This window comes from Aythya ferina (assembly GCF_964211825.1).
Source record: "Aythya ferina genome assembly, chromosome: 3".
In the NCBI taxonomy this organism is placed as follows: domain Eukaryota; kingdom Metazoa; phylum Chordata; class Aves; order Anseriformes; family Anatidae; genus Aythya; species Aythya ferina.
In genome coordinates this window covers 18,053,272-18,079,200 of record NC_140298.1, presented here as the reverse complement: position 1 = coordinate 18,079,200, position 25,929 = coordinate 18,053,272, and the positions used below count along the sequence as shown (strand labels likewise).

The following is a 25,929-nucleotide window of genomic DNA, read 5'->3' as shown; positions in this document are numbered from 1 at the left end:
AATCAGAGTTTTATTTAAGGGTGGAAAGCTGAGGCTGCTCTCCTTTCCTAAGCCTTTGAAAACTGAAAGCAGCAATGCTGTTCTCTTTCCTTGTGCTCTTCAGTCATCTATCCAGAATCTATGTAGCCTGGGAAATTCAGCAATGTAATAATCTCCACTGTAAACACCCCTTTCAGGATTTACAGAACATTTCCTGTCCAGTCACCATTGCACTTGACTCAACTCTCATTTAACATACCGGCTATATTCTTCCCATGGGCAAGAATAACTCAAATGGAGATCAGCAAATGCAGCACTGATCACATTCTAGATTGAAAGGAACTTAAGCAAGTTTTTTGTTTATATGACAAGAAATAATTTAAAATAAATTTCCAACTCCAGCAGGAAGGACAGGTAAGAAGCAGATAAATCGCAGGATGAAAATAAATGTATCTTGGGGAGCAGTGGTTCAGCCTGATAGTACAAAAACTTCTTTTACAGTTAGTTGAATTGCTGAAATAAATGAAGAACCAGGGGGTTGCTGGCTTCCCTCCCCACACGTCTTTCCCCAACAGGTCATTCACTCCCTCTGCATGCTACACATTTCATCTCTCATTGCCTGAGAAACAGCTTCTGTCATTATTGCTTTCTTGGTTATGCTAATTTTCACTTTTACATTCTCATCTCGTGCCAGAATTAGTTGGGTGCATTATGCTTCAAGTGAAGCTTTGCTATTTCCTCTTTTGCTGAACAAGCTTGAAAAAAAAAAAATAAAATACTGTTTCTCTCCAATTTTAATTCCTAATAGCCACAGAATATCGCTGTGATTTGTAGCTCTCTGGTGCATGTCTGTGTAGTATTTATAAAATGGGCAAGTACAGTACCAGAAAATTAAGTCTCTTGCTTGCTCATAAGAGAGATACAGACTTGGCAGCATCAGAGAAAGTTCATATTGCAGTAACTACTTAACTGTGCATACATAAATCTTCTCCTGACCATAACAAAAGACCTACTGAAGAATATGGGAATATCGGGCCTGTCTCTACTGACAGAAAGCAGAGGACACAGGTTCTACAGCTTTTTTTTTTTTCCACACCTGAGAGAGATTTCCACACCTAAGAGAGGACTCAGTGAACAGTCATCCTGTGAGCTAATTCCATGGGAAACCTTGTAAGTCCATTGGGCTATATCACAAAACAAAACAAAAAACCACCTCTGATCCTTACATTTCACAGCCCATCAGTTACCTCAAGAAAGCAAACTCAGGCAAAAGCCTTTGTTCTCAGCACATCTTGTTGACAATGTTAAACTCTTGGTGAGGATGTCTACACTTTGGAAGACACCAGAGAGCTAATGCTGTTCCACAAAGAGATGGACAAAAGCTTTCAGCACAGACCAGGGATCAGGCAACTATGTGTGAGAGAATATAAAGCTCCTTACACTCCACATACAACGCTCTCCATCCCACTGGAAATCCCTGAGCAGTGCTTACTGCTTCTGTCTTTTCAGATGTGACCTGTATTGCAGTAGCTGTTGACTTCAGCTCAATTGACAGTACAAAGCTCTGGAAAATTGTAGCAGGGAGACAAGGACTGAAATGCTCGTACTTTTTGGACTTGTAACTCATTTTTAAAATTAGTCCTTCCAGTCAAGGCGTACAACAGTATGAGGAAGACATGCATTTACACTGCTCTCGTGTCAGTAAACAGAAGGTCTCATTCCTCACAGCTGTCAAATAGGTGCCTTTCTCCAAGATCAAAAGTTATATATGCTGGTAAATCAGCCTCTGTCAGCATCATGATTTAAGGGAATCTTAAGAAAGGGGAGCAGCATATGTTTTTCTATTTCACAGCTTTCTGAAAAGACCGTCTTACAAAATATAACATTTAATCCTGTCTGAGCCAGCTTTTACTAAGAAACAGAAAGTATTATATAAGTAGCAAGAAATCTGATCTGAGTCGTAACTTCATTTAAGATGGAGAACAGAATCATAAACACGTTAATGTTGGAAAAGACCTTCAAGATCATCTGGTCCAACCATCCCCTTGCTACCAATGTCACCCACTATACCATGTCCCTGAGCACCACGTCCAACTTTTCCCTGAACACCCCCAGGGATGCTGATGCCATGCTGGAGCCTGGAGTATCTCCTGGTGATCCTGGTAGTATCACATACTCTCAGGACAGAGCAGAACACAGCCACAAGTGCCACCATTAAAAGTTCTAGGCTAATAGAAAATTGCAGAAAGGACAAGACTTTGTTATTTTGACAGAGAAAAACTCCAAACAGAAGATGAATTAATAAATATGAAACTACTGCTCCCTCTAGAATCTGTGCAGGATTTCTGTGAGATTTGGCACAAAGAATACCCTTCAGCTTGATTTGTCAGTCTGAAGTGTGTAACAAAACTTGTCTGAAGTCTTGTGAGTGGAGGATATACTTGCGTACTCTGTAAGCAATAAGCTTGGTTCTCATCTGCACTAGGAAGGGTCCGTTGGGTCAAATCCAGCCTGATGGAGCAGCCTGACATCTGTGAGATGGGAACGACGTATGAGGTCTCGGTGCCATTACAGTCCTGTCAGCACACCATCTACAAGCAGTACCGGGTGAATAAAGCATTCATCTGCACAGAAGCGTACTTCTCCCTTGAACCAGGTGATCGCAGAATGGCTGGGGTTGGGAGGGACCTCAGAGATCATCTAGCTCAGTCCCCCCTGCCATAAATACCTATCAGGAATTCCTCTAGGGAAAATACAATTTTAAAGTGTGCAGTAAGACGCTGACTACTTCTCATGCAGGAGTCCTGTATGCATATCACACTTACGCTCTGTATCAAGATTAATGCCTTTAATATTTCCCCAAGTTCCTTTGCTACGAGCCGCCGAGCCTCGCTATCATTTCTAACTACTGACACATTTCGAGCCCTATTACCACTTCCCATTTTACTGTGTGCTGAATAAATACCAGCCCTACAAGAGGACATTTCCCTTCGCAGTACTGATGTGAACGAAGACACATTTCCCCATCATCCCAAGCCACGATCAACTTGTGGGGCGCCTATTATTTTCTCTCCTAACACTTGTGGCTCTCCCCCCTTCCCTTCGACAGCGCTTTTTCAACCCACAAACGAGCAGCGAGCTGCGTGGGCTCCATTTACAGCCCCTCTTACACCTGCAGGCAGCTCTTTTTACATAAAAACACGGGGGGCAAGCGGCGCTTCTGGGCGCTGCGGGGAGGGGAGGACCCTGTGAGGCACCGGGCACTGGGGGGGGCGCCCTGAGGCGAGCGGGCTCCGTGAGGCGCCGCCGGGGCGGGAACGGCCGCGGGAGCGCGCGCGCGGCGCCGAGGGGGAGTGGGGCGCCCAGGCGGGGCCGCGCAGCGCCGGGAGCGCGCAGAGGCGGCAGCTCGCAGCCCGCCGGGGCAGCGCCGAGCGCCTGGCAATGGAGCCCTCGCCCAAAGACGGCGAGAGCGCGGCGGCCGCGGAGCCCAGCCGGGGCGCCGGCTCCTCCAGCGGGGTGGTGGTGCAGGTCCGGGAGAAGAAGGGCCCCCTGCGCGCCGCCATCCCCTACATGCCCTTCCCCGTGGCCGTCATCTGCCTCTTCCTCAACACCTTCGTGCCGGGGCTGGGTAAGGAGCTCCGGGGCACGGCGGCGGCGGCTTGGAGGGTGCCTGAGGCGGGCGGGGAGCGCGCTCCCGCGGCGGGTGCCGGGACGGGGGCTGCGGGGGGCGCGAGGCGCGCGCGCGGCCGTTGGGCGCCTCAGGGCGCTGCCGCCGCCTCCTGCCCTGCCCGGCCCCAAAACTTCGCTGCGGTGACGGGACCGAGGCACCGGGAGACATGAGGCGGGTGGCCGGAGCCCTCCGGGCACGGTCTGCAGGAGTTTGCCGAGGAGGCTGGTAGGGATAAAGCCCTGAGAGAGCGAGGCGAGGAGCTCCGCGGTACGAGGTCCCGAGTGAGAGGCTGAGGTAGCACGGTTGTAAACTGGGGCTGTGTTTTTGTATTCTAGCGGTAAGCAAAGCACTCCCTTCAAAAAAAGAATCGAACAAAAAAAGTCCATTCCTTGAATCTGCCACAGTCCTGGGCACTGTTTCAGCTACTGTGGCCGTTACTGAAGCTTTCCCTGCAGGAGCAGCAGCACCTCGCTTGTCCCGTACTTTAAAAGCCCTGCCCATCTTATTATTTTCAGGTGGCTTAATTCCTTAATGAACCTGGAATTCTTAATCATTCTTAACGATTAAAGCATCACCTCGGTCTGGGTTACTATGTGCAACGGGTACAAACCATCACTATTTCTGTCTGCCTGCTGTTAAGCTACAGGTGTGTTCCTGAGGAAAACATTCACCTTCTTAAATCCCTCATAGTGTTCCTGTAGAAAGAGTGGCATTGGTATATATGCTTCCAGATGTAATGCTGCACCCTCAGGTGTGTTATTTTCACAGTCCTTAGTGCAGACACCTGAAGATCCCGCGGTGATGAATCAAATAGAAACTCCCTGGTTCGGTACTTCCATGAGTTTTTATGTTATTGTCACGATTTCCCACCACCTTCAGAGAGAGGTTTTCAAAAGCAGAGCTAAGTGGATGTAGTTCTCCATTGCACTGAAGATACTATATGCTCACTGTAGACAAGGAAAAAAAATCACAGAATTGAAGGGGTTGGAAGGGACCTCAAAAGATCATCAGGTCCAACCCCAATGTTGGTTGGACCAGATGTAGATGGGGAGACTTACAATCCCTTTTCCCACCACATTTGAATAATATGATATGATTTTGATATAAAATGTGCTTTGCACAGCACACTAGAAAATCCTCTCTGTCCTTTCCTCATCCTGGGAGGGTAAACCCTTTAAGCTGTCCTCATGCCAGAATTGGCTTGAGGTATAGTTATCTGCACAAGCTCTCCTCTGCTGCTGGGCTGTTGGAGATAGCCAGTGCCGTGCCTTCCCTCAAGTGGAAGGGGCCGGTAAAGAACGGCAGTAGGCAGCGCTTCCTTTCTAAAGACTGGTGTACAGGGCTCCCAGTCCATGCTGGCTTGAATGTTGAATCTGGATTTTGCAGCCCTGCTGGTTGCATTATCACTGTTTGGCTGGACCAGCTCCAAGTCGTATTATTTTGCTTGCTTGTTTAATTTTTTTAATGACCTTAGATTTTTTTTATAATCCATCTTCCTTTTGATAAGCTGTTCTTTTTGACTGCCTGTAACTCTGTTCATCCTGATCATCTGGCATGAAAGTAGCAAAACAAACTACAACTTAAAAAATAAATAAACAAATCTTCCATGTGGCATTCTCACAGACTGGCCAAAAGCTTTGTTTGGGAGATGCATCCCTATGCAAAGCACAGCACTTAGTCCATACATAAATGAGCTCTTCTCTTAATGAAGCTGCTGATGTCTTATACATTTTCCTAAAAAATTTGCTCTGAGATACTATAACCAAGTAGAATATGACTGTGTACGGTCTCAGCCAGATCTTGTCATATATCACACAGCTTACATGCAAGGGGAAACAGGAGGGATACAAATCTGCTGGTAGGAATAGTCAGGGTAAAAAGAGATCTTGTGTCAGTCTCACACTTTAGCTGTCTCCATGAGCTGAGCAGCACTTACAAAATAAATATTTGCGATGATGTGGAGTATTTACATCTAGCATCTGAGCCTGTTCCCGTAGTACAGATTTTTAACATGTTAAAATGATGTTTCACAGGCTTCTTAGATATTTTCCCTGCTTAGGTGGAGAGCGTGACTTTGTACTGGTGATAACAGAAGTTCTCCGTTTTCCAGTCCTCAAATTCTGTTCCTCATCTGTTTTGCATGTAGTTATAACTGATCTGTAGTCTCTGCAGTGCACTTGTAATAGAAGGTCAGAAGCCACCGGAACAGGTGAGGAAATAGGCAACGCTGAGTAAATCCAGTGTTCCACTGCTTGGAGCCCAGTACATTTGATGTGCTCGTTAGTGCCTAGTACCCCAAACAAGTAATATCCAAACAGAACTTGTGCACTGTTGCACTACCAAACACACAGGAGGTCTCTTAGCATCTGAAAGTCTCTCCTTTCTTCAGTTAAATTATCTTTTCTACTTTATGGAAGTCATCTATGAGGGTGAAATCTGAGAATTTTAAACATCCAGTTTATTTTTCCTGTATGCTATTTATGTTTTGCTCTATCACTGTTTGAACAGGAGAAGTAATACTTTCTCTTTGTTTATAATTTTTTTTCCCTACAATTGGTTAATTTTTAGGGTTTTCTGTAGTAACCCAGAATTGCCATTTTTAAGATGCATTGTAAACTGGGTTTGTGCATAAACATTAGAAAATACTCATAAGATTTTTTTCATATCCAGGGGATATGTTAAATTTTTCCCTGACAAAAATTAAGTTTCCAGACCAAATGCCATGTAGAGAAGCTTGATTAGCCCATCTACTTGCAGTCCGCTTTGTGGAGCAGCTTTGAGATTGCACGCTGCTTCCATTCATTACGATAGATGCCACTGCTTGGTGATGTCCTGGATCAGGATTCTTCATGGTGTGCTGGGGTCTTCCTTGTATGCATCTGGTAGGGCTGCAGGAATGAGCTGTAAAAGGTGTCCCTTGTTTGGGTCCATAAAAGGAGGAGTTGGTATCCTTAGGAAGCACTTTAGTAAATGCTGTGGTTCTATCAACTACCAGTCTTCAGCTGTGTCACAGGCAGCCTGCCACGGACTCTGTGAACCTGTAGTTTGGCATAGGGCTTTCGGAGAAGCCTCTGGGGTCTCAGGGCTAACTCGTACCCCACCAAGCTCTGCAGGATGGAAGACAAGGACACCAGCAGAGGTAAATGGTGGTGTATCCTCTGTTTTTCAGTTTCCCACAGGACTGAGCAGCATGCATCTCCAGCCGGTACGTGCTGCAGATGGCAGCTGAAAGAAGGGTCTGTCCATGCCCTTTAGCTTGCAGACTGCGTTCTCCTGGAGCTGCCATGTGCCAGTCAGCGTGGGAGAAGATCTGGCTCTCTGTCATTCCCTGAGCTGATACACAGTAATCTTGCCCTCCTTCCTACCCGTTTTGCCTTCTCTCAACATCACATGTGTGGGAAGAGGGGAAAGCAAAAGGGGAGAACGGGAGGAAAATATGAGGAGTGGAATTATCTGAAAGCGTGAGGTATTCTCCAGGATGAATCCCTTGTGTCAGGAAGAGGGCAGACTGTTGGATCACAGCCTGAATTACACATGAATACTATTTTTATGCAGGGAGTAACTGAAATACATAGTATAACGTTAGTGGAAGATAGAAGAGCAGCCTCTGATGAGGCATGAAATAGCCAGGGGTGGAGATCATGAGGGACAGCCTCTCACAGCCAACTAGAGAAAAAAGGGATGATTCCCAGACGGCTCAACCTTTTTCTTCTGTGGTGTACAGCTCTCCTCTTCTTGGGTGTGACAGCTCCATGTAACATGTCTTTTGTTTTCTGTTTATTCTGCTGCAGTCTTGATAGACTTCAAGGGCTAGACCTTCAGCTGTGTAAACTGCAGTGGCACCATTGGCTTTAAGGCTTCATTTATGCAAGATGAGCATCTGAAGAATGGTTCTCATTAGAAGCTAGTGCTGTCTTCAGCAGAGGGATCTATGTAAAGGGCTGAAAAGAAGTGTAGAACACCACTTAGGAAAGCTGCAGGAATTAGATCTGTCTAAACTTATCAATACCCATTTTATTTTTCTTCATGGAATTGTAAATAGATGCCTCAAGTAAATATCCATCACTTCCATTATTGAAACAAATTTATTAAAAAACAAAAACAAAAAAAAAACCACATTTTCTTATATATAGTAGGGCAAATATTGCCAAAAAGAAATTGGGACTTTCAACTGTCTGTTCTTTAAAACATCAAGCTTTCTTTGGCATTTATGATTCCTTTTATTCTTTTTCTTTTCTATGGACATGCAAATGAATGAATATGGGTGATTCACACCCTTTTTTGTGGAAAACAAAGGTTTTTCAGGTGTTCCTATGAATTTATGTTTGTGAACTTTACTGCTGGAATTCCATAGCTAATGTTGCCTTTCAGCCTGTGGTGCACAGACCACTGGCAGTCTGCAGAAACAAGCTATTTTTTTTATGAGAGCTTAATTAAGCAAAGCAAACCTACTGTCGGTAGACCTTACTCTACTTTTTTTTTTTTTTTTTGTATTTTCTCAGAAAGTGGTCCATACATTGAAAAGATCAAGAAGTTCTTTGTGGTAGTTTTTTCACTTGCACATGTAATGTAGGAAAGGAGACGCAGGGAAAGATGTGTGTATTCACAGCTTGCTGTTCCCTGGTATAGCAGCAGTGGTACCAGCTGTTTGCTAGGTATTCCTAGGGTTGCATCTCTGCTAAGCGCTCTGCCATAGCCCCTCAGTTTTAATCCAGTGTCCATGAAATACAGGAGGGTGAGCCATTGAATAAAGCTGCTTTCTGCTTTGCAGTTATATTTTATTAGCTCATACTTACCTGAATACTTAATGTATTCTTTTCCTTCCTCTCTTTCCATTGTTTAAGACTGGATTCTTTCCTTGTGTTTATCTGCCTAGGCTTTATGCCACATCTGTGCATGCCTTCTTGTCATCTTCTCTTGCTTTACAAATGCTGCTGCTATGGACATACACAATGCACGCACAGTAACACCTTGTTCTTGACTACAGTCTCTGTCATAGTCCAAATATTTAGTATTGTTTATATTATTTGGTCAGTTTTTGCTCTTCACTCATTGTGGTTGGTAAAAGTCAGCTGTTGAGTGCTGCTTGTGTTTATAACAACTTTTTGGTTCTTTTCACTGTCAAGCTGCACACTACCTAACGCTGCTGCTTTCTGAACTGTGGTCACTGCCAGACCAACTTAACTGTGAACAAATTTCTCTCCCCTCCCTCATGCCTTCTGTTTTCATCAAAATAGAAGACAAGAACTGGCCAGAGACATTTTTCACTGCTGTAGTTTCAGCAGTTCTGTGGATGTATTCATTACTTAATGAACACATAAGGAGACAGGGTTTGCTCAGCATCTTGCAGTCTGGTTTGACAATGCAATTTGGACAGATGTACATGAAGATTAACAGTGCAAGTAGGAGCAGACAGAAGAAATATTAAATGGCCAAGTGAACCAACTGAATTTTAAGGGCTCTGGGAAGCTGTTCCAGATGAATGGTGTGACAAGGAGAAAAACAGAGAATCAAGCCCAGAAGGAGAGGAGCACAGCCTGGGAGAGCACATTAGCAGAGATCTGGTAAGAAGGACAAAGAACTAGAAATTCCTACAGAAAGAAGAAGAATGAAAAGATTTGAAGATGGAAGCTGGATGAGAAGAGTGCTTTAACAGATGAGTTTCGGCTAACAGGTGAACTTGAATTGCAGGATAAAGGTGAGTTGTTCCAGTGCTCTGAGTCAGTGGGCACCAGAGGTATTTAAAAACGTTGATAAAGCACCGTTGCCTGCAACAGTTCTCTTCCATTTTCTCTGGTCCACCACGAAAAGATCATTGAGAGGTTGTAGAGCTGTTCAGGATTGTCAAGGGAGCAGGAACACAGGTTTCCCAGGCTCTTTCCTACCCATCGAATCACATGCAGTGCCCTAACAAACACTCCCCTAGGGGGGCAGAAGATGGCATAAAGTAGAAAAATGAATTTTAGAATACATGTACAGTTTTGTGGAGAAATGAGATTGGATGGTGACAGAATTCTAAAATAGTCCCTAATTTTGTAAAAAGGGCAGTAATTTGCACTGGATTTATGAAAACTTTCATTCAGAGATAACCTGGAAAGAAGAAATACAAAAGAGTTTTCTTATTTTCTATGAGATATAAAATCAGTCTGACATAACATTCTTTCATTTGTCTTTAGACTTGTCTTCATTAAAGAGCTCTACAACTTCAAAGTTACACAGTTGCAGCATTACAATGGATGTGTATGGCCTTGGTTGTAGCAGTATGTAAAGATGATTATCAGTGAAAATGCTTTGACTATGAAATGCAAAATGAAAATATTCTAAGAGCTTGAAAAAAAATCACAAGCTATTCTGTGTAGTTATATTTCACTGGTTGATTTCCATTATAAAGTTATAAACTTCCTAGGTTTCATAATGTATAGAATCAAGGAGAAAATTAAGCAGACAGAACTTGAAATTTCCAGACTAGTAAATATAAATGAGATGTTTGATGAAAGCTAATTGGTAATACACTAACTTAAATGAAAAGTTCCAGTTACAAGCATACCCAAAGGATATGCCCAGAGGGGATAATGATTAAATCTTGCTGGAGGAAACAGTGAATGTGATCAATAGAGAGACTCTAGGAACATAATTGTGTTCACTGCAGGGATTCAACCTATACTGCATTTCTAACTTCAGTAATGATGCTTATGCAAGGTAACGTGACTAAGGCTGCCATCTCTGGGAATCTGAATTTGAACATACCACAGGTAATTATCCAGCATCTCACCAGCTTGTCATTTATCTAGGCTGAGTTCTCAACACAAACATTGATGAATATCCACACAAAGTTACAATTTCTCTGTCAGCTTGAGTTTGTGGCTAATCATTTTGTACAAGTCATAATAGTGAAAAGTTTCTAAAGAATGCAAAGCCTAAGTGGTCAAATTCATCCTGAGAAGTGGGGGAAAAAAAATAATCAGCTGAACCAAATGAGTATGCTGTTTTAAAGAAAGTCTGTACATTCACAGGTAAGCGCTATAAGCCCCTGAAGAGCTGAGATTTTAATGGAGATTAATAAACTAAATTATAATGAACCATTGTTACAAGCTTTGTGTTAAAAAGCTGAGTCATATCACAAAGTATGAATGGTAATATATGAAAATATTGTACTCGAGACAAAATAAGCCCAATGATGTTAGTATCTGTCCAGCTGAAACTGAGTTTTGCTGTTGTAGTTTAAAATATTTATAGCTATGCATATCTATTACATATACCAGTATGATAAGGTGAAATTTTTGGCTTAAGGTGATTTCATATTTACGTAGGTAGAAAACCATTTTTTAATATCTGCTTAAGTGCATTCATGAAAGAATTGATCTTAGATTTCATAAATGTGTTTTGTTAATTTATTTTTAAAATACTTGCAAGACCTATTCTGTTGCCATGACAATTTAATTTCCATAAACATGATTTTTGTGTGTGTGAATATTCAACATCGTACTTGATGTGTTGTGTTGGGGAAAGGAGATGGTAACTTGACACTGCAGAAATCACTGTGCTAAATGGCCCATACAGTCATGGAATGGTTTGGGTTGGAAGGGACCTTGAAGATCCTCTAGTTCTAACCCGCCTGCCATGGACACCTCCCACTAGATCAGGCCACCCAAAGCGCCATCCAAGCTGACCCTGAACACTTTGAGGGATGAGGCACTGATAACTTCTCTGGGCAACCTGTTCCAGTGCCTCACCACCCTCATGGTTCCCTGTCCCATATAAAAGAGAGAACAGAGCACAGGTACTACAGTCATTGGCAATTCCAAGTACAAAGCCACTTCCCTGTTTTCTCTCTTTAAAGCCAGAAGGTGATTTTGTATATTGACTTGCACCTGAGTATTTATTTCATTCAGTCCTCTACACCTCTCACACATTCCACAGTCAACATTTGAAATTGATTCTGCTGGCATTCCTTTGAAGCTGACTCCTTGAGGAGTCAGAAATAGATTTCATCCTATTTACATTGGTCAGCTACACGTTAAGCTGGCCGTTCTGCCTCAAGTGGTAGACCCCTTATATCATATTTGTCACAGAAGGCTAGTGTTATTTTACTGTTATGCAAAGGTGCAGATAGCTGCTGAAATGCAAGGCAGAGCTTGAACCAAGCTATCATAGAATATTCCGAGTTGGAAAGGACCCACGAGGATCATCAAGCCCAACTCCTGGCTCCACACAGGTCTACCCAAAAATTCAGACCATGAGACTAAGTGCACAGTCCAAATGCTTCTTAAACTCCGACAGGCTTGGTGCCACGACTATGTCCTTGGGTAGCCTGTGCCAGTGCGTGACCACCCTTGGTGAAGAACCTCTTCCCGATATCCAGCCTGAAGCTGCCCTGCCTCAGCCTGACACCATTCCCAGGGGTTCTATCACTGGTCACTAAAGAGAACAGATCGATGCCTGCCCCTCCATTCCTCCTCATGAGGAAGCCGTAGGCCACAATGAGGTCTTCCCTCAGCCTCCTTTTCTCCAGGCTGAACAGACCAAGTGACTTCAGCTGCTCCTCATATGTCTTCCTTTCTAGGCCCTTCACCATCTTAGTAACCCTTCTCTGGACACTCTCCAACAATTTAATGTCCTTTTTGTACTGTGGTGCCCAGAACCGCACACAGTACTCGAGGTGAGGCCTATGAGTGTATGTAGAAGAATGTGGGGAAGGAGGAAGAGCTTATCTCTCTTCTCCTGTCTCATCGCCAAGATAGAGGCTCTATGGCAGTGTTGTATGAATGTGCAACATAATGCTTACTCCTAGGCAAGGATTAAAATCATGGCCAGCCAGGAGAATACTACATTCTTTGGGTTGGTCATTTTCTTCCAAATCTGAAGAAAAAAGTTGTCTTCCCTATGACACCAAGTCATGGGTTAGCGATAGAACTCAGTAGGTCAGGTTGGCAGTTGGACTTGATGATCTTGAAGATCTTTTCCAACCTAAATGGTTCAATGATTCTGTGGTCATCTGTCTAGCCATCAACCATTCTATGTCACCAACCCATCTGGATACAAATGACTCCTTAGGCACAAGGTTGCCAACAGGCAAAGTCTCATTTCCAAAGTGAAGACCCACTGGAGCCACTTTGGATGTTAGATTTAAGGCAACATAGTTAGAAATAGGATGTGTCTCCTTCTGTTGAGTGCAGTTGATGTTTAGTTGAAGCCTGTGGTGGAGACAGGAATGGAGTTTAGACCAAATATTAGTTCCCTGGAACCACTCTTGCTTGGTAGCTACATGGTGAATCCTTCTTTTGCCGAAGCCACGATAAATAAGTGTGTTATTGACACTAGGTAGAAAAGCTTTTTGTTCTGTGTTAGCTGAAATGCGGTACACATATCTCAACTGAAAATCTGTCTCATGCTTATCTGTTCTACTCTCACATCAGTGCTTCTCCTGTGCATTCTTTCACCGCTAATTTAAATCTGTGTGTGCTAAGGCAGAGCTCATCAGACACATCTTCTTTATAGTTACTCTTAGGACTCCAGATCACATTGCTTGGTACAACAATCAGCAGAACCAGAGCAGTACAGGTACAAAATGTTTCAATTTCAAGATAAATCCACCCGTCAGAACTCTTAAGTCCTCAACGTGCAGAGCAACGTGGGGTTGAGCCTCTAGAAACATTTCTCACATCTGCTCACCATTTTTGTTTCTTAATGTAACATTTATCAAACAAATCCATGGTGTGATGACACATTAATAATGGAAAGAGGACTGGGCTCAAACGTAAGCACTAACATAAGTTCACTACTCGAGGCTGCTAGTGTGAACAAGTGTTACTGTGACAAGGAGCTTCAGGGCTGAGCTCATCGTATTTAAAAGCTGAGAAGATTCTTCCTAATTTGCATTAGCAGTAGGAAAGCCATTAAGAATTATATTTCCCAAAATAGCCAATTACCAAAGCTAAAAATCTGAGGCTGTGGTATCACAAAACGTATTCTTCTTTCTCACTTACAAATGTGGTTTTAAATATTTATGGCACTTATCATAGACTAGTAAATGTTCTTTAGTGTATTTTGTGAAAGGAATAATACCTAAGTGACATGAGACCTTATTCCAGTGACTGTGATTGTCTTATGTTCACTATGAACTGGTGCAAGAAGTGACAAGTCAGTAGCTCAGCAAGGTTTTACTACATTAATTCAGTAGTATTGTAAAGTGCAGATCATGCTTGAGGCCTTTTATGATACAGAAATATGAAGGAAGACTTGTGTCAGACTTAGACTGTTGGTAGTATGAATAGAGAAGTCAGGGAAAATAATCTGAGGATTGCTCAGGAAGATGGTAGCAGAACTGGCCGCAGATCACACAACCATACTTTGTTACCTTTAATCTCTTCCCAGGAAACCGTTTTTAATAAACTACCTGTATTACTCTTGGACTTGATATTTGTCACGAAGCAAGATGTTTGTGCCACATCTTAGTGAAAATGCTATTGACAAGTACAACGGACAGGGCAGTTAGTTCTTATGTGCTGGTTATTTCCTTGCATTATTCTGTGATCTGCTCTATGCTTGTGAAAGCACACACACTGTCTTGTACACATGAGAGGGGACTTCAGCATGTTTTACTTAGTACATGACCCCTCCATCCTCCAAAAAAGCACAACACAACAACACACCACTGATAATCCAAAACTACCAAGTAAGCTAGTTTGTTTCGTAGCATATATACAACTCAGAGTTGCCATTTGAAAGAACACTAATTTGTATTGTTCATTATAATATAGCACTAACAGATATTTGCAGTAAGTAGGCTCTACTGGATCTCATCTACACCGCAGTTGCATGCGGAATGAGTTCTTACTGTGACCCTAAAATGTACTGTTTTAAAATAGATTTATTACCTACACAGCAGTGTAGGTCACTGTGGCACTGTGCAGACAGTGGGAAAAGAACGGGTCCTATACCAGTAGGTTGTGATAGAAATGTAACCTCAAGAGTCAGATCAACGTTAAAAGAAATCTTAATAAAAACATACAATACAGTGTAATGAAAAGAAAAACACTTCCTCGAGTTGTATTTCTAAAGACAGAGTCTTAAAGGCACAGTTGGGACTTGTTTCTTAGCAACAGTGTGCATCTGAGCTGTGCAGGCATTCTCGTGTTGTAAAAAGACACCCTCAAGAAGAACGGTAACATGAAAGGAGCTAGAAACATCAAATTTAAGGGATATCATCCTGCAGGAGCATTTTATCAGCATTGCAAAACCTTGTATCCAGTACTAGATGTTTCAGAGGAAGATCTCTGATGGACAGAGCTGAATGCAATAACCTGCCTGTAGCAGAAACTCCTCCTAAAGCAGTTTACTAGCTAGCTGATGTACCAAAACAGAAGATATTAGTATTTTTTATTCAAAATGGCTTAACTGTAAATGTTCTTTTTAATGGAAATATTAGATAGTATTAATCTACCTGTATATCTGAGTTGGTTGCTGTTATAGTCTGTGAGGATGAATTAGACACTACTGGCATGTGACTCATCTCTTCTGTAAAACAGGTAGTGAATCACACCCTCAGGGGTCCTGTCCTTTTTTTTTTTATTATTAACAAAAACAACAAAAAAAAAATGCAAAGGGAGCTCAGAGTAATGGCTCAGATTGAGGTACATACCTGGCAGATACCTGAAGTTCGCTGAAGCTACCTGATAACTGGTTTGAGTGAAAAGAGGGCCTGGGTACACATCTAGCAGCCATTCAAGGGCAACCAACCACAGCATCTCCCTGATTCCTGCAGTGCTATTATAACCTCTACTATAGAGAGCTACTATACTTACTAATAAGGGTGACACGGATAATAGAGATATAATATCTGTAACTGTTCATTGCCTCTCCTCCTCTTGGTTCAGCTTGCTTCACCCTCGCCTGCCAGGACAATGCCTGGCTATAATCTTTGGTTATGATAAATGACATAGGGTTGCCCCCTCACACTTCTTCTGACTTCTGAGGTATCAACATTGCATCAGAAGCTTGACTGTGACAGCTTAAGCAGTTACTGCAGAAGTAACAGAGCCTTTGCCATGCTATAGCTGGAGATTACTCTATTTCACATCAGAGACAGCAGAAGAAAACATCTACTGGGACCTCAGTGCAAAGCCATGGTTAAACTAAGTTACATTTAAGTTTGGGTAAGCTTTAGTAAGACTTCACACTGAATCTGCTGTAGCACAGATACATGCTCCTTTCTGTTAACTCTGATACAGTCTTACAACCTATACTAAAAATAAATTAAATGCCTGGCAGCTGTTGCTCTTCAGCCTCGAAGTCCTTGTACAGTTACACAGAATAAACACTTGATTATACACCATTAGACCAGTTCTGATCTCCTAAGTTAAAACCAAAAAAAGAGAGAAAAGGCACCATTTAAACAGAAATACTATGACAGCACAGGAAAGAGATTTTTCAGACAAACTTGGCCTTCTTTTATACCCTGCAGTACCCTAATTTTCAGGTACACCCTTCTCTTCAGAAATGAATAGATTCCTAATATATATATTAGGATATATATATAATATATATTTGCATTGTAGCTAAAAGCCTTGGAGGGCAGTGAAGCTAAACTAGGAGAGCCAGAATTTAATCAAGTACCTGACAACTCTTTCACTATGACTTCGGGCATAGTCTTAGGCTGGAATTCCTTGATTTCAATGGGAATTAAATGCCTAAATATCTCCAAAGGACTGTGCTTTAGCCTCTCTGCCTTTCTTTCATTCTTCAGAAGGAAAAAAATGGTGGCATACATAATTACACAGCCTGCGCTGGGGTATCATTAGTACTTAAAGAATGCTGTGATAAAAAAAAGAACTAGATGAAGTGCTGCTGTTGCTTAGCACGTACATTAGGAGAAAAGTAACTATGTTCAAAACAGAATAAGTAGAAAAATATATGCAGTTATTGGCATATGCTAAAAAATATCAAAGGATTGTAAATAGATTGGAGCCAGACATTTGAGAAGGGTAAGAACTACGTCCACATTCTCCTCTGCTGAGTAGCATGGCTCAGCTTCACCCACTGGAAAATAGAAAGCACTTCTCCAATAGTCCAATAGATTTGTACTGCCTTAATCCCAGATCTGTAAATGTGGTGTTTCACATTGATCACATGCATGGCACCAGCTCTGCCAGTCTTGGGTCATTTAATGAGAAGATTGAACTTTCCCACAATACCGGAAAAGGGCAGGGTAATATGGCCATTGACCACCTCTCTGGGTGTGGCCTTTAAGCCAATTTCTTATTCACCAAATGGACCACCCTTCATCTCTCCCCAATTTAGAGATCAAAATGTTGTGTGGAATGTGTCACAGAAGTCCAGGTAGATGACATTGGTTGGCCTTCCCTTATCAACTGATGCAGTCACTCTGTCACAGAAGGCAACCAGAGTGGTCAGGCATGATTTGCCCTCGGTGAAGCTGTGCTGGCTGTCTCAGATCAAATCCTTGTCCTGCATGAATCCTTTACGTATCGTGCATCTCACCTGCTGTGTTCCACCTGTACCCAAGGCCCACCCATGACTCTCATTGTGCTCAGCTCCCAGGCTCAAGCACACGTTGCTTTTACAGCAGACAGAAATTCCTTTTCTATGTGAGGAATGGATTTGGGGTGAAAACTCTCATGATCTCTGTCACACATCTTATCCCTACACTTCCCCTTTCTCCCCATCTATCCTTTGTGCCAACTCACTGCTGCCTTCCCCTACAAGGAGCTGCTGTAGGATAGTGGTTCCGTTTGTGGAGCACAATTACAGGCTTGAGGTCCCACAGAAGGCCATTCCATCTAGGTTATCTCACTGTCTGATCACCCTGCTATCTCAAATACCCGTTCGCTGCAGATGGCTCTGATACTCCTGAGCGTCAATGGTCCTGTTCCAGTCTGTCTCCAAGGACAGTTCAGTAAGATGCTGTTGCTTTGTGATGTGGTCCTAATGCACTAAAATCTCTGGACTTCATGCAGAACAGATTTTTCTCTAGAAAATACTAATTGTAAAATTTCAGGTGATTTTTTTTCATGACTGTATCTGGTTAGACAAATGTTCCTCTAAATTACAATAACAGGCTTCTGCTATCAGATTATATTTTTAGCTAACTATGCTACCCAGAACTTGCTTATTTTTTCATTGCAAGCACAATAAGAGATGGCACAATAGATCTAAAACATCAGATCATTGCTTTTGAACAATACTGTACCAGAAGTATTTTTCTGTAAAAAATGCTGTGTTTTTATTACTAAAATGAAGAGAAATGAAATACTCCAGCATTAAATAACCGCACATTTTTAGCTAAAGTGTAGGAAGCTATAATGCCTGCAGAAATACACTTTAAGCATCTGTAGGGATTAGTGTAAAGGAATAAGGAATTGTAAGTAGGAAGACAGTATTTTGATATAGCAGTGTACCGGTGGTCCACTCTTTCAGAGAACACGTAATACCCCATGCTTTAAGGTGGGGAAGGAAAAACGCGGACTCAGCACTGTGTTAGTGAACACCCATCTTTCTGCCACTGCTAATTGACTTTGAGCAGGACAGAGTGCAGCCTTCTGTCATTTTGATGTTTAGAACCACAGATTTCTACATGCATAAGAAAAATCTGACCTATTTTTTAGTCTTACTAAGAAACGGTGAATTGATTTAGCCTTTGTAAATTCCTAAAACAGATGGGGATTTTTATTAACTGTAGAAAAGAATTTGTTGCACCAAGTTACCTAATGTCACACAGAAACTATGACAGATCCCTAATTCAGGGGTAGGGGTTTTATGTTGCAGTAATATATAAATAACAAGAGCAACAGATGCTCATCAGTTGTGAAATTAAGCGGAAAGCAGTTGATATGGTGTTTGAAAGAACTGTGGCTGCAACAGGCAATAGTGGTTGAAGTAAATTTAAGGAAAGAAAAAAGTTTGAACTTTGTATGAGAGAGGAAGAGGAAAAGTATTTGGGGTGACAAGTGCACAGCAAAAGGAAGGGGAGTATACACATATAGGATCAGATTTCTAATTCTGCTTGAATTTCATGGATACACATTTATGGTAGCCCTGTACAAGTTCATGTTTGAATCTCATTCATTGGCTTCACACAAAACAGCAGATGTCTATGCTTGGCCTGGCCTGTTATCCAGAGGAACAATCTTTCTGGTGTTTGCATTTCTGAATTGCTGCCAAGATCAGGTTAGACCTGATGAGCCAAATTAATCCCCAGTGTAACTCCCAGTGGCAGCCATTGAATTTAGGTTTGAAATGAATCTGAGCCCAATATAGGTTTTTGGCAACAGGAGAACAATAACAGAGGAAGGCTAGGTGGATGATCCCTCAGCTGAGCATGCCCTTTCAAGAAGGCTTTTCTCTCCTTGCTCAGAATTTCTTTTCTTCAGGACAAGGAGAATCTTTTGAGGTTCACATATTGCCTACTACTACTGGCCCAAGCTGATGCACAAGTAGCAAATGTGAATTCCCTTTCCTCTACAAGACTGGTACTCCCTGAGAAGCAGCCTTGTTTTAGAAACCACTATGAAAAATTGGGTAAGAAACCAACGTAGTGATTTCCAGTTTATCGAGCTGAAGGACAGGCAGGAGTAGAAAACCATCAACTTAGTTTAGGTTGTGAAGTCTTGTGTTGCAGCATTAGTCCTGGTTTTCAGGATTCGCTCCCTGCCCCCAGTTTGATGGCTTCTCCATAAGGACATTTTGAAGTCTAAATTTTATCTCAGCTTCACCCTTTAGCATTTCAAATAAGTGTTTCTAGCAGTCTTGCATAGGAGAGTTGAACCATTCCACCATTGCCTCTAATCTTCTTGTAACCCCTTCAACATGAGAATTACAAAAGAGAACGACAGGCAGGATAAAGGTATAACAATTAACACTTTGAGACACTTTCCTCAGTACATCTCACTCGATACAAGTCTTCTCTAACCTCTGAAAAAAATATATCCTTGATTTACTGTATAAGAGAGCACTTGCCATATTTCACTCTGAATAATTACTTGCTATATTGTGATACTCAGTTCTTTGTAATATCTGCAAACATATATGCACTTTTATATAATGCCTACCTGTAGCTAGATGGTTAATATTGGAAAATATGTGGTAAAGGGAAAAAAAAAAAACTGTCCTTTAGCTGAAATCAGTGTAAATCAGATTCTATTTCCTGCAGGTTGGGAATAGAAGAATTTGAAGAGATGATGTTGTACAGCCAGAAGCTGGCTGATTTGTTTGATATGAGCATGCATGCACATACTTAGGGGGTAACATAAAAAAGTGGTTTCTGTGTATTGAATGCTTGCCTGCTTTGGCATGATTGGCAACTCACAAGCAGGATTTGTTTGGGGCTGCTGACTGCTGTGGAAATCATTGCATCTGATACTTAAAAAGCAGAAGAGCTGTTCAAAAACAAATGGGAAGTCATGAAGTGCTCTGTGTTGAAGAGCCATTAGTTGTGTGGTGGCAAGAGGACGTGGCTCTGGAGAAAGAAACCAAGATAGTCTGAGATGGCTGCCAGGAAGAGGGAGTCTTACTTCAGTTCCTAAATACAGGAACTGAGAAAGCAGAGATTAAACAGACACACCATGTCCTTATCACATATAATCTTAATTATTTAAAACAACACCTCAAAGAAGTTTGAGAGTTCCTCTTAGGTAATGCATAAAACACTTGGAAGTAGTAACGTTAACATCTTAATTGTGCTACTGCAGCACTACAGAATAAAGCTGAAATTCAGAATTACTTTGCAAGTGCCAGAAAATTGGAGCATGATTTAGTAAATAAAACCAGGGCTGAATTCTGGTCTCCTAAATCATCTCCCAAACTCCTGAGTTCTACACTGCACCTCTAGGCTAGAGAGTACAGCTCTACCATATCCCCTTCAAGTCCTTCTTTGAGACTCTTCAGCTCATAAAATGCGTGTACTGAATTTTCTGGATAAAAACACCTTTCTGTTAGTCTCCTGGATACTCATCACTGCAGACATCCAAACATCTGTGTCACAGTTGTTTTACATTCTCATGCTACTTAACAGATAGCTTTACTTGCAGTGATTTTGTAGGCTGGTACACTTTATTGCACTTCCATTTCAGCTATCTTGTGCTACAAGCAGAGCTCTAATTGCTCTATGTCCCCATCTAACTTTCTGATAAGATTAATTCTCTCTTATGTCTTGGTAGTCCCTAGTTAACATAATTTATCCTCATAGTTAAGGACTCCAGAGTATTGCACCAAGGTGAAACTCATTGTTCAGTGCATCTTTCAAGTAGATAATTGTTCTTCCACAAGCAGAGCAAATGCTGTTAGGTAGCTTCAAAGGACTAAATTAGCTGCAAAGCAGTGAGCAGAAAAATAGAAGAGGAGGCAACACGACTACACACCTAGCCTTGAGCTGTGGCTGCTTGACTCACAGACAGACAGGACAGATGGACCTTTACACTTTTATTTTTCACTGTTATGCAGCTCTTATTTCCAGGGCACTTTGGGGACTGGATGTACCAGAAAAACAAAAAGCTTTCTTTACAGATCTCATGGCCACTCTGAAGTAAGGATGGGCTCTCTCCAGACATTCTGCTCTTGAATGTTTCAGGCTGGTAAAGTTTGGATGAAAAGCTGTGTGCAAGTTATTTTGATATCAGTAGCAAAAAAATAAAAATGGCTCAAGGGTTGTTTCTGGATTTATGCCAACAAAACAGCAAAGTAACTTCTGGAGGTGTTGAGAATAATGAATTAAGATCTTAAGATTGTAATCTTAAAAATAAGATAGGGAAGATAGGGAAAATAAGATAGGGGAAGGTAGTTTGTCTCCTCAGTTCTCCTGTCTCTTGGATCCTGAGATCCTGCAGTGGGTGGGTACAGAGCATCCTGTGACTAGGGGAGCCATGGCCAAGTGCACAAGTTCCTGCTTAGCTGGTGGCAAAGAGGAGAATAAGGCTTATTACAGAGTGTAAGAAGGACTTAATTTATCAGCAGACAACATGAATATAAAAAATCTGTACAGCAGCAGACAGAAAACTAAGTGTATCTGTTCCCATGAAGTAGAGCTGCTTGGTTGCTGATAAAATTACAGAGCAGCGGGGCTGCGTTCGCTCAGAGAAGATGAGCTTATAGTGAAGAGCCGTATGCCATAAATGCTGGTCATGCCTTTTTTTTTCCCTATATACTTATTATTATAATTGGAAGCCAATTACATTATTTCAACGATGACATACTTAAGGAGGATGCAAATTTATGAAAATTCTCTCATCATTCCACCAGAAAAGAAGAAAAAAAGCAAGCATCAAGCATAAGCAAGGCTGCACTGTCTGGGACCCTTTCATAGCAGTTTCTCTCACTGACAGCAGAACAATGGACACGCTCCTTCAGCCTCCCCGGCTCTTTGTTCCCTGTCTGTGAAGCACAGACAATCTGTTGCCTGCTTCATGACAAACACCTACCTCACCTACTGCAGAGCACCTCTACTACTTGTACTAGCTTTAACAAAGCCTGACTAGCCATGGGCAAGAATCAAGGCAGATTCTTTTATGTAGAACTCAGTCTGCTCTTGCTAGAGTGCTGCCTAGACCTGACTTATGACTTCTGGACGTCCCACAGAGCATCTCTCTACACGACTACAATCAGCATCACGATGCACTGAACGCCTTTCGTGCTACTTGGGCAGCCAGGGATCCCAAGTGACCCACACAGAAAACGGTGGGAAGGAAAGATGACTGTTAATAAGGCATTAGGAAGAAGGTGGGAATGAATGACAGATTATTGCCAAGTACAGGGTTGATCAGAGTGTCAGCTAAAGAGCGGCAAATAATTTCTCCTTGTGGCACATTATCTTAGTAATACGTCAAAAAATGATGCTTCTGATGTGGAGGGATTTATCATAAGCAATTATTTTTTTGTGACTGCAGGTGGTAGGTAGCACTTGTAACACCCTTCCCATTTCCTATATGGATATCTGTAGAGTTTCTGGGTAATATTCTACATCTCTCCCCTTCCCCCCTTTTGGAAAATTGCAAGTCCTCCCCAGTGGTTGAAACTATTATAAAATGTGATTCAAAAATATGAGTGGCAGTTCTGGAACCACATAGTTATATAAAGGAAAAATAAAATAGTTTGGGAGGTGGGCTGGTACAGCTTGCAAACACAGCTCAGCAGCAGAGTTCTGGCAAGAGCCTGAGGTCCGCTGTGCTGCTGCAGCTTACACAGCAGGGCCCTGCACCACAGTTCAACAAAAATACTCCAGTCTCGAGTCCAGGCTGAATTTTAAACGTCAAGTCAGAATTAAATCATAGGCTAACAGACAGGAGCTGGAAAATCTCTATTTATCGGTAGCTGTTTTTAAGTGTTCAAAAACATTGCAGAGCTGCAGCACTAAACAAACAACAGCAAAGAGCCACTGATGGCTCCATGTGTAATTAAGGGTTAGTAAGTCACTTGCCCTTTGTGCAGCCTTCCCCTGCAACTTAATATTTTGCTATGAATTTTTAGCCTAGGAAGCCTATAAAAGTTTGTTGCAATCTGTTTTTTGATGTTCCTGTTAAAACTCCACCTTTTCAGTAGAGTTAACTTCCCCCCCCCCTTGTGTTTAATGTTTTGGAAAGCACTTCTTTTGCATCAAAGTGATCTTATCCTACATGCACATGGGCCATCTTTAGTAGATGCTCCATAAATACTGCTCAGACCATGGTACACAGTCTTTTTAATAAAGAGACGCAGAGCACCAGCTCAGCTTTGTCACGACAGCAGCGTTGTGAAGCAGCTGTAATCAGTTATGAGGATGCAATGCTTTGGTGCAAGCTGGGCATTTGTCACGTAGGGAAATCAGAAAGCAAATCCTATGAACAGCCCACCTTATTCAGACTTCAGAGTTGTGACAAACCCCTTGTTCTTGCGGAGACAAGAAATCACAAGTGCTAGCTCCCACTTGTCAAGGCCCTGTATATATTTTTGTTGATACTGAGCACAAAATGATTGGACAGTCAGAATTCACTTCACATGTCCCTCCTGCATGGGAGGAAAAAAATAAAACCCATGCTGGCAGGAGCTAAGCAATGCATTTTTAATAGCAGGCCACAGAGGAAAAATCATGAGCTGCTCTCCATGGCAACATGCAAGCTCTGTCACATTTGCCTGCCTCCGCTCTTTCCTCTTCTTTCTCTCCTACCCCACCACTCTGGTTTCCTTGCCTGGGTCCTGCCTGCAGTGCTGCCTGTGACAGCTGGCCTTTGCAACCCGTCACTTTGCCACCAGGTGCTTGCAAATCATTGGATTTTCCCCCACTACAGCTCATAGCTGCATCATTTCTTAGTCACACTTTGATGCCATAGTTTGTGCTTGGCCTACAAATTTCAGGATTTTTTAAGTTTTTTTTTTTTTTTTTTTTTCAGTTCTAAGAGGTGATGACTGGGACCGAGCAAGCCTGCCGTTATTTTAAGCAGTCCTCTGCTCCTGCTCTTCTTCCCCATCAAATTGTTAAAGCTACTCATCCATACTAGCCCTCCTTACACCATGTGTGGAAGAAATAAACTTTAGTCTGTTTGGACAATGGGAAGGGGAAAAAGCTTGCCAGTGCCTGTTTAACCAACAAACAAAAAAAACCAACATAAGCTTTCTTTTAAGATATGGAGGTAAAATACCTTTATTTCTAAACAAACGAAGTTAATTGCACTGACTCTTGGATTAATTCCCTGACTGAAGTAAGCTGCAAGGGGAAGGTTGTAACGAATGCCACAGGTACACAGGTCGCATATCCTCTTGTGGGAATACCTAAATCGTGTTGATGCCATCTTGCCACCTCTACTTCCTTTATATTTCAGAAGCAGCACATGCAGCACCTACCAAAGGTGGGAGAACGGCTTTGTGACAAGCCTTGTACCCTGGACTGCGCACTAACCCCAGCCCATAGAGGCATCAGTGCTCCCCAGCCTCTTGGTGCCAAGAAGGCTACAGACGCATGAGCTGGAGCAGCCTCTTCTGAGCAGAGAGCTGTAATCAGCTTGTGATGAGGACGCTTATCTTGGAGGTTTAGGACACTCTCAGGCTGGCAAGGTCTCTCTGATGCAGCCTAAGCCCTAATGAGTTCCAGCAAGGCAGAAACTGGGGAGAGTGGTGAGGGCTCACACTGGCCAAAACATTCCCCCTGGATTTTGCTTTGTGTCTGTTTTCTCAAGGAAAGACATAAACAGATCTCTGAGAAAGGTCAGCAGCTACTCAGCCTGAGCATTAATGCTTTGCAGCTTCCTTTTCTTGTGCTGCTGACAGCGTCCTCTCTGCAGCCCAGCTCCACCCATGTGGCAGAGGGGAAGGACTTCAGGCATCGGCTGGCACTGCATACAGCTATTTCTGGGGAGAGTTTTTGTAGTTCTCTTTCCCTCACCATAATCCAGAGGACTACAGATTAGCATTTTGATTGATGCCACCAAGGACGAGAGGCCTCCATAGCTGAGACTCCTTACAGATGGAAGTATGAAAAATGAGTTCAGGACACCAAGGACTCACAGATATCTCAGCCAGTAGATCACACAGTCCCTATAACAGCAAGCAAACTGCAATCCTTATCACCCTTTTTGTGCTATTTTTCTGGCTTACTCGAGCAAGAACGAGCACATCTCATGAATTTTCAGCACATCCACAACATCTGCCTCACACACCTGTCAACACTGTTTAATGACAGCTAATAATCATTTTAGTTAAAAAAATCAGACACGTTAGACATGTCCCCACACACTGCATTCCCCTGACACAATACTGTTACACAGTTGCTTCTCATCCCCGCAAAACACACACCTTAACTACATCTCCCATCATCAAGCCTGCAGCCTTCCTTGCTGCTGCAGACATCTCACACATCGTTCCCCTGTCCTCCCTAACTGCCCATGCTCACCTGCACGCCTCCTAGAGCCTTGCTCCAGCGTTGTGACACATTTTGCTTTTTTCCTCAGGAAACAGGAGAGAAGCAAAGGTTTCCACTACCTCATTTACTTGCAGTACTGCAGGAGACCATCTTGTACAAGTCCCCAGCTTACAGGAGGAGGAACAGATGTCCCCAAACTCCTCTCTGGCTCCATCTGTCATGCTTTTGTAGGGTAGGGAGCATGACCAGCAGCAACCTAATGAGCTGCCCCAGATGCAGTAATTTTGGTTTCTTCTCTTCCTCCACCTGTAAGTGGGTAGCTCATCAGACCTGAATTCCTCACGTAGATAGTTTGTGGTGTGGTTCCTGGTAGTCAGTGGGAAGCCCAGTAACAAGTTGGTGGGCTAAAATTATTTCCACTTGCCCTGTGGCCACTGGT

At 42.5% G+C, this 25,929-nt stretch overlaps 1 protein-coding gene and 1 long non-coding RNA gene across 4 annotated transcripts in view; one reads left to right on the top strand and one right to left on the bottom strand.

Moving 5' to 3' along the window:
- The first annotated feature begins 3,385 nt into the window (after nt 1–3,385).
- Nucleotides 3,386–25,929, top strand: part of STUM (stum, mechanosensory transduction mediator homolog) — a 37,243-nt gene continuing 14,699 nt past the window's right edge. For 2 of the 3 annotated variants that reach the window (XM_084515136.1, XM_084515137.1), the window contains exon 1: nt 3,386–3,607. In XM_084515136.1, the coding sequence (XP_084371262.1) occupies nt 3,421–3,607 (187 nt within the window). In that variant the 5' untranslated portion in view covers nt 3,386–3,420. Of the gene's footprint in view, nt 3,608–8,883; nt 9,348–25,929 lie in introns of those variants that run through there. The other variant, XR_014691714.1, reaches the window with a different exon arrangement.
- On the bottom strand, nt 6,906–25,872 carry LOC311434759. The gene is made up of 2 exons (XR_014691717.1): nt 25,521–25,872; nt 6,906–7,590 (listed from the first exon to the last, which is right to left on the bottom strand). It is a non-coding gene; the product is annotated as an uncharacterized lncRNA (long non-coding RNA).